The 12,709-nt window shown below is 55.9% G+C and overlaps 1 protein-coding gene across 1 annotated transcript in view; it reads left to right on the top strand.

The window, feature by feature from the left end:
* The window catches only part of LRP5 (LDL receptor related protein 5), a 118,372-nt gene that overhangs the window by 88,185 nt on the left and 17,478 nt on the right, over positions 1-12,709 (top strand). The window contains exons 12-15 of the mRNA XM_066385798.1: positions 2,783-3,106; positions 4,876-5,075; positions 9,815-10,023; positions 12,173-12,363. Coding sequence (XP_066241895.1) covers positions 2,783-3,106; positions 4,876-5,075; positions 9,815-10,023; positions 12,173-12,363 — 924 coding nt within the window. The remainder of the gene's footprint in view (positions 1-2,782; positions 3,107-4,875; positions 5,076-9,814; positions 10,024-12,172; positions 12,364-12,709) is intronic.

Here is a 12,709-nt window from a genome sequence, read left to right as displayed (position 1 = left end):
CAGATGAGAAGCCAGTCACGGCACTGCCATGGTCTGTCAGAAATAAGTACGCTCGTCAATTACCCCCAGCTGAGAACACACTTGGACAGACACCAGCACACGTCCTGGTCACTCACACAACCCTACAGATGGAGGGCGGCTTCCTGTGTTGGGCTTGGCTGTCCCTGTGCCATAGCATGTTTTCCATGTAGTGACACAGGTGTTTCCTGAGCACCTAGTAATGTGTGAGACCCCGGGCAGGTGAGGAATGGGTAATGTCACCTGGCATGGTCAGAGCTGGGCGTGAGCCTGGACGTGGGGCCTCGCTGCCCAGTGTCTCTGGGCTCTGCCACGTGCTAGTCGTGTGACATCAGCCAAGTCACTTAACCTTTCTGTGCCTCGGTTCCCTATCCTAATAGTACCTTCCTCACAAAGCCGTTGGCATGAGAATTAAATGAGGTAATGTAGGTAAAAGCACATCTCACTGTGCCTGGCACACAGGAAACGCCCTGTAAATGTTTAGCTACATGGATAGTTGGTGAAGAACCGTCTGCTCCTTGTCTGGGGCCCTGGAGTGTGTATGTTGGTGTGTGTGTGTGTGTGTGTGTGTGTGTGTGTGGAGGGGGGAGAGAGTTTATATGTGTTTGTGTGTGTGTGTGGAGGCTTCAGGGAGCATTTTTATTTCATAACCTTTTTCCTCGACAAAATAACCTAGAAAATTTCTGAAAATACAGAAAAATATGAAGAAAAGTGATAATTCTACATAATTTCACCACTCAGTGATAACCACTATTCATGTTGACATGTTTCTTTCCAGTTTCAAACTTTGTAGTGGATTTTAAAGTAATATTCTTGTTAAAAATCTTAAATTTTTACTTTTTAAAAGTAATTTTTAAAATGTTTCAAATCATGCCATAGATCATCTTCAAGCTGCTCTATCTCTTTTTTTTTAAACATTTATTTTATTTTTTTAATTAATTTATTTATTTATTCAGTTTAGAGAAGAGAAACAGAGAGAAAGAGAGAGAGAGAGAGAGAGAGAGAGAGAGAGAGAAGGGCAAGAGACAGGAAGCATCAACTCCCACATGTGCCTTGACCAGGCAAGCCCAGGGTTTTGAACCGGTGACCTCAGCATTCGAGGTTGATGCTTGATCCACTGCACCACCACAGGTCAGGCTCTATCTCCTTTTTTCCCCCTTCTTTTCCAAGTGAGAAGAGGGGAGACAGACAGACTCCTGCAGGCGCCCAACTGGGATCCACCTGGCAACCCAGTCTGGGGCTGATGTTCTGCCCATCTGGGGCCATGCTTGCAACTGAGCTATTTTTAGTGCCTGTGGAGGAGACTCCACAGAGCAATTTTCAGTGCCTGGAGCTAACGTGCTCGAACCAATTGAGCCATGGCTGTGGGAAGAGAAGGGGGGAGAGGGAGAGAAAGAGAAGGGGAGGGAGAGGGGTGGAGAAGCAAATGGTCACCTCTCCTATGTGCCCTGACCAGGAATTGAATCTGGATATTTACATACTGGGCCGACACTCTACCGCTGAGCACCCCAGCCAGGACCAGTTTGCTTTCTCTTATTCCTGTGTATGACCAGCATGTTCTCATGTCATTAACGTATTCCCATTGGTTGTGAACTAGAACATGCATGAAGAAGCATTCACTGCCTGACCAGGCAGTGGCGCAGAGGATAGAGTGTTGGACTGGGATGCGGAAGACCCAGCCAGGTTTGAGACCTCGAGGTCGCCAGCTTGAGCGCGGGCTCATCTGGCTTGAGCAAAAAGCTCACCAGCTTGGACCCAAGGTCACTGGCTCAAGCAAGGGGTTACTCGTTCTGCTGAAGGCCCACGGTCAAGGCACACATGAGAAAGCAATCAATGAACAACTAAGGTGTCGCAACAAAAAACTGATGATTGATGCTTCTCATCTCTCTCCGTTCCTGTCTGTCCCTATCTATCCCTCTCTCTGATTCTGTCTCTGTCCCTGTAAAAACAAACAAACAAGAAAAAACATTCACGTGACACAGTTTGAGAAGTAAAGACCAGGAGAGCCACATGTGGGTTGAGGGACAGAACTCATTGGGGGCCACCCGGGCCCTGGACTTGTGTCCTTCCTCCCCTGTGGCTCGGCCCCCATCGGCACCTCTTCCGCTGTGCCCTGTCCGGCCCGGCTCCGAGCCAAGCCGGCCTGCGCACCACGCCTCCCGACCACGCCTCCCGACAGCTGGCACTGGGCGCGCAGCACGTGCGCCTGAGTGCGTTCAGCTGACAGCTGTGCTGTCGTAGGTTCCCGCACGGTTTGTTTCACGTGTCCTCTGCTGTTGGCATGTGGGTGGGGAGACTGCTGCCCTGACTTCTGTCCCTGCGTCCCAGTTTTGCTGTTCTAGAACTTTCAGTCAGTGCGGTCACACGCAGTGTGCTCTTCGGGGCCTGGCTTCTATCACTCTGACGACTGTGAGATGCGCCCACACGTTGTTGTTCTTTCTTTTTCCCGGCGTCATTTCCGTTATAGGAAAATCCCACCGGCTTTGTATCCGTTCTGCTGTCGACGGGCGTCTGGCTTGTTTTCGGCTCGTGGCGCTCGGGGCCGGTGCTGCCACGTGCACATTCTTGTCCATGTTCCTCGGGGTCACACTGCGTGCGTACTCCTGTGTAGAGGGGTGCAGTCGCCCGGTCCCGGGGTCAGTGCACAGCTGTCGGTCGATGCTGCTCGTTTTCCAGTGATCGAGCTCTCAGGCCCAGGCACCGGCGGCCAGGCCACGGGGCGCCCGTGCTGTGGCTGACACCCTGCCTGTGTGTCCCCACGCAGGTCAGGAGCGGGTCGTGATCGCCGACGACCTCCCGCACCCGTTCGGCCTGACACAGTACAGCGATTACATCTACTGGACGGACTGGAACCTGCACAGCATCGAGCGGGCCGACAAGACCAGCGGCCGGAACCGCACCCTCATCCAGGGCCACCTGGACTTCGTCATGGACATCCTGGTGTTCCACTCGTCCCGCCAGGACGGCCTCAACGACTGCGTGCACAGCAACGGGCAGTGTGCGCAGCTGTGCCTCGCCGTCCCCGGGGGCCACCGCTGCAGCTGTGCCTCCCACTACACCCTGGACCCCAGCAGCCGCAACTGCAGCCGTAAGTGCCTCGCTCGCCCCCTGCGCCCGGCCGCCCCGTGTCAACCACCCGGCTGGCTCCGGGGGCTGGTGTGGAAAGGGTATGTGCCCCCTGCGCCCGGCCGCCCCGTGTCAACCACCCGGCTGGCTCCGGGGGCTGGTGTGGAAAGGGTATGTTGACGGACACAGTCTGGGCGTGTTGGGCGTGTTGGGCATTGCACCACCTGCGTAGTGTCACCCGCCACCCTGGGCCGGCTGGAGGACCTGTCGCTTCATCCAGACACCAGGAGATGGACTGAGCCCTCAGCTGGCACAGGCCTGGGGGAACTCTTTGGGTGGGAGAACCGGTCCCCAGGGGAGAGCACGCGCTGAGAGAGGCGAGCACTGTTCTGAGTACTCTCTGCGGTACTCATAGGATCCTCGGGCCCCTGGGGTGGCGAGTATCACCCCCCCGTTTCCCAGGCGAGGAGACTGAGGCAGATGTGCAGGAGCCCGTGCGGGGCCTCACAGCTGGTCAGGGTTGGGCCGGGTGTGGATCCAGCTGGGTTGGATCCAGCTCGCTCACATAATCCTCACACGGACCTTCGGAATCAGGTGGGCCTTTTCCAGATGTTCTCATTTGAGTGATACAGTTGTGAGGTTCAGGGAGCCTGGGAGCAACTTCCTCGTGGGCCGGAGGGAGAACGGGGGCGTCCTGTGGGCGGGTGTTCCGCCTGGAGCATCGGCTGCCTCTGGGCGGCACTGTGACACCGGATGAAGTTCTGTGTCTTCTGGGGCTCTGTCGGAGGCTCACGCAGCCTGGACCAAGGGCTGGCCTTCCTTCTCCCGGCCATGCGGACCGGGACCAGAGGCTTCGAGGGGTGAAGGGTTGATTGAGGCCCTGAGCTGGTACATGCTGGGGCCGGGGCTGCAGCCTGGGATGCCTCACTCTTGGGCTCCCTTTGGTCCTGCTGTTCTTGTCCCCTGGCAGCCATAGCCTGGAAGGGTCAAGCAAAGCGTCAGGTAACCCACCACCCAGAAGAGACACCAGTGTCCGGGCCCCCGCCCTGGTGGCCGGCAGACTTGAGCCATGATGACTGCACCTCTCTGATCATGGCTGCAGCTGTCGGCCGCCTGCACATTCTGAGAGGGATGCAGTTTCTTTTTTCTTTTTTTAAGATTTTATTTGACTTTATAGAGTGGGGGGGGGGGCACAACAAGAAGTATCAACTCATAGTTGCTTCTTGTATGTGCCTTGACCAGGCAAGCCCGGGGTTTTGAACCGGCGACCTCAGTGTTCCCGGTTGATGCTTTATCCTCGGCGCCACCACAGGTCAGGCATGATGCAGTTTCTGAACCCAGGCAGCTTTGCTCTCTGACACCCCCGAGGAGCGTCCCCTCCTGGTGTCACTGTTCAGTCCGTAGGGTCCTCAGCTGTCCCCTAGAGCACGTGGAGACACGGGGACAATGACACGTCCTCCAAGCATGATGGACACTTGCCGCGTGGGATTAGTGCTCACTGCCTTCTCTCCCTTCCAGCTTAAGTCTTGATACCTTCAAGATGAATTGATCATTTATTTTTAAAATAACATGCACTGGTAACATTGAAACAGAGACACACGTAACACGGAGAGCAGAATTCCCCCTAGTCCGCCCCCAGGAAATAGGTTTCAGTCCTTCCAGCCTCCCCCCCACCCCCGTGTGCACGGGTGGGCGCATATACTCGTCTGCCCTCTGTAACGACGTGCGGCGCCGTCCTCCCTGGCTCCCGCGCGCTGACCGGCCGCCCCTCGTCTGTTTGCTTCACCCTAGCGCCCAGCACCTTCTTGCTGTTCAGCCAGAAGAGTGCCATCAGCCGGATGATCCCAGACGACCAGCACAGCCCGGACCTCGTCCTGCCCCTGCACGGGCTGAGGAACGTCAAAGCCATCGACTACGACCCACTGGACAAGTTCATCTACTGGGTGGACGGACGCCAGAACATCAAGCGAGCCAGGGACGATGGCACCCAGGCAGGTGGACCTGTCGGGGGCATGGAAGGGGCTCCAGGGGGGAGGGGCTTGGGCTCCAGGGGGGAGGGGCTTGCCCTGGTAGAGTCTCCAGGCTCCGCCCACTCTTTTTAGCAGCAGGGGTGGGAGGGGGCGGTGCCCACAGAGCACTTTTTTTTGGGTAGGCAATGATTTGGGCTGTGATTATGTCATTACTGGGTATTATCCTTAGCGGTGTGAAACCCTTAGACTGATTATGTGTCGGAAGTGGATTTTTTTTTTTTTCTGTATTTTTCTGAAGCCGGAAACGGGGAGAGACAGTCAGACAGACTCCCGCATGCGCCGACCGGGATCCACCCGGCACGCCCACCAGGGGCGAAGCTCTGTCCACCAGGGGGCGATGCTCTGCCCCTCCGGGGCGTCGCTCTGCCGCGACCAGAGCCACTCTAGCGCCTGGGGCAGAGGCCGAGGAGCCATCCCGGGCGCCCGGGCCATCTTTGCTCCAGTGGAGCCTCGGCTGCGGGAGGGGAAGAGAGAGACAGAGAGGAAGGGGGGGAGGGGTGGAGAAGCAAATGGGCGCTTCTCCTGTGTGCCCTGGCCGGGAATCAAACCCGGGACTTCTGCACTCCAGGCCGACGCTCTACCACTGAGCCAACCGGCCAGGGCGGAAGTGGATCTTATATATAGTTTTGGGTGTTTTTGTTTGTTTGTTTTGACTTTCTAGTTTCTGAAGTAGTTGGTGGGGGTTTGGAGAGTGCCGGACCCCCGTGGGATTATTTTCTTTCCACAGTCATTTGGTGCAAGGCAGTTTGGTATCGCTTATTCTGGATTTGTTCTTGTTTCATAGAAATGGTATGTTCGGTTCTGCTATCATGCAACACATGTATTCTAAAAGTCACCATGCTTTGCAAAACCACGAAGCACACACACCACAGGGCTTATGGGGACCAAGGGGCTGGACGCACTGCTCAGAACTCCATCACCGATGCTCTGAACGGAAAGCAGCTGAGTGTAGCAGCACCGTTTTGCACACGTTATAGGGCCCAGCCACGTACACGCCGCCGTGCAGACGGCGCTTTACCTTGAGGAGAGACCTGAAGTTGGCCAAGGACTTTTGGGTGTCGGGAGGTCACAGCCTGGGGGTTTTTGTGAAACGGTGGAGTGGATGTGGGGGTTCACTGGGAGATGGAGGGTGTTGGGGGAGGGTGTTTTCCTACTTGGCTCAGTGCTAGGTGCATTCACCTGGTGCTTCTCACGGGTACGAAGTGGCATGTGAAAAAATGCAAAATCCATGTCCTGCTCAAACGGTCCCTGGTACGTCACTGCGTTGGAGCACACTGGTGTTTTCACAATGCACGTTCTAGCGGGACTGACTGCTTGTGAGTGTTAGGCTTGTGACCTGTGTCTAGAAAGGACATTCTCACTGCAGCCCCGGGGCTCACCTGGTGCTTCCATGTGGCCGGGAACTGTGACCACCATTCCTTTAGTGTCCCTGGCATGTCCTGCTCGTTCCAAGGACTCCCAACAAAATCGAACTATAAAAAAAAAACAAAACTCCCAACAAAAGCTACAAAACTGAACAGCCTCTTTCTCCATCCAGTGCTCAGTGTAGGGGCCCATGTCATCATGCTGAACTCTTGATACTGTTATTAACAGCGATGGCGAGAAACGCTCATTGGTGGAGATTTTTCAGACAGTTTTCACGTCTGGACAGTGGATTTTGCTGTTGCCTCCTCTGAACTGGATGGGCTGGGTGTAACTTTCAACAGGATACTTCACCCCTCCCCTTGCCATCACCCCCCTTTGAGCTTCTGCCTTCCTCCCCGTGGGCGCAGAGCCTGCTGGGAATGGAGTTCGTTCATGTTCATCCGCTCAGCCTTGGTGACAGTCCCTGGGAGTCCTTTGGAGAGTGGGGAAGTGCTAATTGATGGGCTGTGGCTTCCCTGCTGAGACAGTTACAGGGTGCAAATTGCCTTGAAGTCTCACCCAGGCATTCTGTTAGGGTGTCTGGGCAAAAGCGGGGACAGACGTTGAAGGAAAAGCCCTTCTAGGAGGAGTGTCTGGGTTTGCACTGAATTTGGACCCAGGGTTCCCTCCTGGTCTCTTGCTAAGCTCCGCCCCCGTGGGCCTCTGGCTTGGATTGTTTTTTAAGGGCACCTCACTCAGCCCCCAAGGATTATCTCCTTGGCTAAATTGTATTTCTTATTTACTTCAAAATCTTTTTTTAGATTTTGCTTCATTGATTTTTAGAGATAGGGGAGAGAGAGAGAGAGAGAGAGAAAGAGAGAGAGAGAGAGAGAGTAGAAGCAGCAGACATCAACTTGTGGTAGTTGCTTCTCATATGTGCCCTGACCAGGCAAGCCCAGGGTTTCAAACTGGCAACCTCAGTGTGCCAGGTCGATGCTTTATCCACTGCGCCACCACAGGTCATTTTAAATGTTCTGTTGTGGTAAATTTACGTAACAGAACCAGTTTAACAGTTTGTAAATGTACAGTCAGTGACATTGTATGGCCAGTCATTGTGACCGCCGTGGCCGTGCACATGCAGGTTCACATCAGATTCAGACAAACGATAAAGAAACAGTGGAGCCAATAAATAGTGGGCCATTCCTTTATTAAAGTCTTGCTATGGGAGTTGATGCTTCCAGCTCCTCCTCCCTTCTCTCTCTGTCTCTCCTCTCTCTCTCTCCCTCTGTCTCTCCCTCTCCTCTCTAAAATGAATAAATAAATAAATTAATTAAAGAAGAATAAAGTCTTGCACCAGCCAACTAGCAAACAGCTCCCAAAGCCACTGACACGTTCTCCAGTTCCACAACCCAGAGGATCTTCTCTGGTTCCTCCTGGAATCAAAGGCCCCCACAAGCCTCAGCGGAGCTCCCAAAGCCCCTCACCTCTGGTTCCCCATCTGCACACCTTCTCTCTCTGCACAGACTGGCTTATTCTTCGGCACCCTGCATTCTCTCCTCTCTCACTCTGCAAACACGGCTTCTTTCTTCTTCTTCTCCTGCTCTCTCCTTTCAAAACTTTCTGGCGTGTAAACCTATCCTCTAGCAAACATTAGCAAAACAGTGGTTCTTCCCAAGCAGGAAGGTAATTTGCAATTTCACAGACCACATATACCTGGCGCTGCCCAGTGCCATTTTGTAACAATAAAAATGAGCTAACATAAAAGTCACATTTTACAAACTTATTTGACCAACAGACATGAAGTGTATTTCTATGGCTGTATAGCCACGACCACCATCTGCTCCTGGACTCTTCGTCTTCCCAAACTGAAACTCTGCCCCCCATTAAATACTTGGTCTCCCCCCCCCCCCCGCCTACTTTCTGTCTCTGTGAATTTGGCTATTCTAAGTGCTTCATGCACGTGGAATCATACATGTGTCAAATCAGGAGTCTTTTTGTGTCTGGCTTACTTCACTGAGCGTAATGTCCTCAGGTTCCTCCGTTGTGGTGGCATGTGTCAGAATTTTCTTCCTCTTTAAGGGTGACTGATACTCTGTTCCGTGGATGGACCACACTCTGCTTCCGCAGTCGCCCATCAACGGTCACTTGGATGGCTCCTACCTCTGGGTGAACAGCGCCTCTGTGGATGTTGTCAAGTGACTGGGTAGCCCTTTGTACCAGGGAGGATGGAGGTTGTGGATCGTGGCTTTGGCTAAGATTCCAGTTAGAGATTTTCTGTCAGTCTAAGCATTGTTACATTAAAGCTGAGGTTCAGGTTTGCTTTTTTAGTTTGTTTGTTTTTTTTGTATTTTTCTGAAGTGAGAAGTGGGGAGGCAGTCAGACTCCTGCATGCACCCGACCGAGATCCACCTGGCATGCCCATCAGGGGGCGATGCTCTACCCATCTGGGGCGTTGCTCCATTGCAACTGGAGCTATACTAGCGCCTGAAGCAGAGGCCATGGAGCCATCCTCAGCGCCCAGGCTAACATTGCTCCAATGGAGCCTTGGCTGCAGGAGGGGAAGAGAGAGACAGAGAGGAAGGAGAGGGGGAAGGGTGGAGAAGCACATGGGCGCTTCTCCTGTGTGCCCTGGCTGGGAATCGAACCCGGGACTTCCAAATACTGAGCTGACACTCTGCCACTGAGCCGACCGGCCAGGGTGAGGTCCAGGTTTTGTAACACTGGGCAGCCAGGAGAGCACATCTCCGGGGGAGGGATGTTGGTGGCCTGTTGTTTCCCACCGTGTGGTTCTCAGCTGGCTGTTCCAATGACTGGGGTCCCAAAGTCTGGTTGTGGGCCTGCCTCCTACAGTACCCTCACCCGGTCCTCACCTGACCCTGCACCCTCACTGGGTCTTGTACCCCTGACCCCTCCCTTAGAGAAGAAGGTTGTGAGAGGGTCACCTCTGTCTGGCACTCTCAATTTTAAAAACAGCAAGATTTGAGTGTCTTCATCCAAAAACATGAGTCTAGGAAAACGGGAAAGAAGAGAGGAGATGTCTTGAGAAGGGGTCTAGGGTCCTGGGTTGACTCTTCGGCCACCAGGTGGTCCTGTATGCGCAGGGACAGGGCAGGGAGAGCGTGGCAGCGGCAGGTCTGGGTGGCCGAGTTCCGAGGGGGTTGGGCCCAGGCCCGAGTGAATGGGCGTGAGCCCCGCCTGAGCCTGCCGTGGGCACCAGGTCTGCTCCCCAGTGCGCAGGTGGGTGAGAGCCAACTGGACGGGTTTGGAATGTTGACTTCCGGCCGGAACTGGGGCACCGAGGCCGCGGCCCTCCCAGCCCCGCCGTTAGCTGTTCCTCCTCTCACACTGTTTTCCAGCCCTTCATTCTGACCTCTCCGAGCCAGAACCAGAACCCAGACAGGCAGCCCCACGACCTCAGCATTGACATCTACAGCCGGATGCTGTTCTGGACGTGCGAGGCCACCAACACCATTAACGTTCACCGGCTGAACGGGGACGCCATGGGCGTGGTGCTCCGTGGGGACCGAGACAAGCCGAGGGCCATTGTTGTCAACGCCGAGCGGGGGTATGAGGCCAAAGGGGCGGGCGGTGGGGGTTGGGGGGTGGGGGCGGGGTGGGGGTGGGGGCGGGGTGGGGAGGGGCTGCACCCCTGGGGGCGGGGCCAGCAGCCCTTTGGTGAACAGCAGCCTCTCGGGCTGGGAGGGGTTTTCCTCTCCCGACATTCTGATTGGTCAGGCGCTCCCCCAGCAGCCTGAGCGGGAGGTGGAAACACTAGCCCGTTCACAGTCACAGCAGGAAAGCAGAGACACCCAGGGATGGCCTTAGCAGGAAGCGGATGCGGGTCAGGCACACGAAGGATGTAAGCTCTGATTCACAGGCTTTGTACCATCCTCGTCGAGCGTGAACCCTACATACAGAACTCCTTTCCATATTGTCGCAGGTGGTGGCTGGTTATTCACTCGCCTCTGTTCTACCTCGGGGAACTCACTGCCTCACAAGCTGGGTCTTCCTGGGCACAGCTTCAACTCCTGCAAGCTTTTTCCCTCCCTGAAGGTCCCTGATGCTCCCACCTGTTGGCTCTCGGGTTCTCTGACGGGTGGGAGGGCACCTGGGACCTGTTGATAGACTTTGAGGGTCCCCCCAAGGGGGATAACCAGGGGGAGGGGTACTAAACCCACATGACGGGAAGCTCAGAAATAAAGCCGAGCACCTAGAGGTTTGGGGGCAGGAGGCAGGAGCACAGTGGCTGTCCCCAGGTTCCTGCAGGGCTGTCATGTGAGTTGGTGGGGGCTGCGTCTTGCCGGGGCTCATCCTGGGGAGGGCCAGAGTGCTCACCGGTCCGGGGGCCAGGCAGACCCGAGGTGGATGGAGTCCTGACTACATCACCGGCTGCCTCTGTGACCTTGGGCGGGTGATGTAACCTCTTGGAGATTCAGTTTTCTTGTCTGAACAAGCGAGGAGGACAGTGGTACCAGTCCCTGCAGCGCGCGGGGTCTTGGCCAGCAGAAGCCCTTGTGACCTAAGGTGGCTCTGCAAGAACCAAATGAGCTGCCCTCGAGGCTGGCCACTTGGGGCAGGGGCTTTTTAGCAACTACGGAGGGGCAAGAGGTTGAGCGGAGGGGCAAGAGGTTGAGCGGAGGGGCGAGAGTTTGAGCGGAGGGGTGAGAGTTTGAGCGGAGGGGCAAGAGGTTGAGCATACTAGTTCCTGGGGCTGTTGCCACAAATGACCACAGATCAGGGGCTTAAAACAACAGATGTTTGTTTAAAGTGCCAGAGACTGGAAGTCTCAAGTCAAGTGTGGGTAGGGTTGCCCCCTCCAAATGCTCCCGGGGAGCACCCTCCCTGCCTCTCTCGGCTTCAGGGGGCTCCTGGTGTTCTTTGACTTGGCAGCCGAATCTCTCCAACTTCTGTCTCCATCTTCACAGCACTTCCTGTGGCTTCTTCTCCCTCTTTTTTTTTTTTTTTTTTCCATTTTTCTGAAGCTAGAAACAGGGAGAGATAGTCAGACAGACTCCCGCATGCGCCCGACCGGGATCCACCCGGCACGCCCACCATGGGGCGACGCTCTGCCCACCAGGGGGCGATGCTCTGCCCACCCTGGGCGTCGCCATGTTGCGACCAGAGCCACTCTAGCGCCTGAGGCAGAGGCCACAGAGCCATCCCCAGCGCCTGGGCCATCCTTGCTTCAATGGAGCCTTGGCTGCGGGAGGGGAAGAGAGAGACAGAGAGGAAAGCATGGCGGAGGGGTGGAGAAGCAAATGGGCGCTTCTCCTGTGTGCCCTGGCTGGGAATCGAACCCAGGTCCTCCGCATGCTAGGCCGACGCTCTATCGCTGAGCCAACCGGCCAGGGCTCTTCTCCCTCTTTTAAGGACAACTTAATTGGATTTGGAACCCAACCCTAACCCAGTGAGGCCTCATCTTGATTCTTTAATTCCATCTGCTAAGACCCTGCTTTCAAATAAAGTCACATTCTGGGGTTCCAGATGGACATGGGTTTCGAGGTTAACACCATTCAACCCCGGACAGGGCGTGACCTTTCCGCCTCGAGGGCCAGCCCTGAGAGGCCGGGGGTCCGTGTGACAGGTGATTTTCCAAAGCCCCTCTGGACACCTGCAGCGTCAGGGGCCGGACTGTCCGGAGTTCCGCAAGCTGGATCCTGGCCGGGAGGTGGCGGGACATGGCGCCTGCCCCTCACCCGCTGTCCCTCCCACAGGTACCTGTACTTCACCAACATGCAGGACCGGGCGGCCAAGATCGAGCGCGCGGCCCTGGACGGGACCGAGCGGGAGGTCCTCTTCACCACGGGCCTCATCCGCCCCGTGGCCCTCGTGGTGGACAACACGCTGGGCAAGCTCTTCTGGGTGGACGCGGACCTGAAGCGCATCGAAAGCTGTGACCTGTCGGGTACATGCCCTGAGTGTCCCCAGGGACCGGGTCTCTTGGCAGCTTGCGGGTCTGACCTTCCCGGGAATGCCTGGCCTTCCTGGTCACCTGTAACGGCGGTCGCAGTGGCCCCGGTTGTCAGGGACCTACTGTGAGCGGGCTCAGTGCTGGGGCTTCACGTCCACCTCATATAGTTCCACCAAGCGTTCCTAGATCCTGGGGTGGCAGAGGCCAAAGATGAGGCACAGAGAAGGTGAGCCAGTTGCCCTGGGTCCCACAGTGTGGGGTGGAGCAGGAGGCCAAACCCAGCCTCTGCCTCCTGCGCCCGAGGTCACGGATGGGCCGCCTTAGACCGGGAGGCCTTTGG

Source organism: Saccopteryx leptura, chromosome 1 (assembly GCF_036850995.1).
Source record: "Saccopteryx leptura isolate mSacLep1 chromosome 1, mSacLep1_pri_phased_curated, whole genome shotgun sequence".
Lineage (NCBI taxonomy): Eukaryota > Metazoa > Chordata > Mammalia > Chiroptera > Emballonuridae > Saccopteryx > Saccopteryx leptura.
The sequence above is the reverse complement of the archived record's forward strand: the minus strand, read 5'-3'. Positions and strand labels throughout refer to the sequence as shown.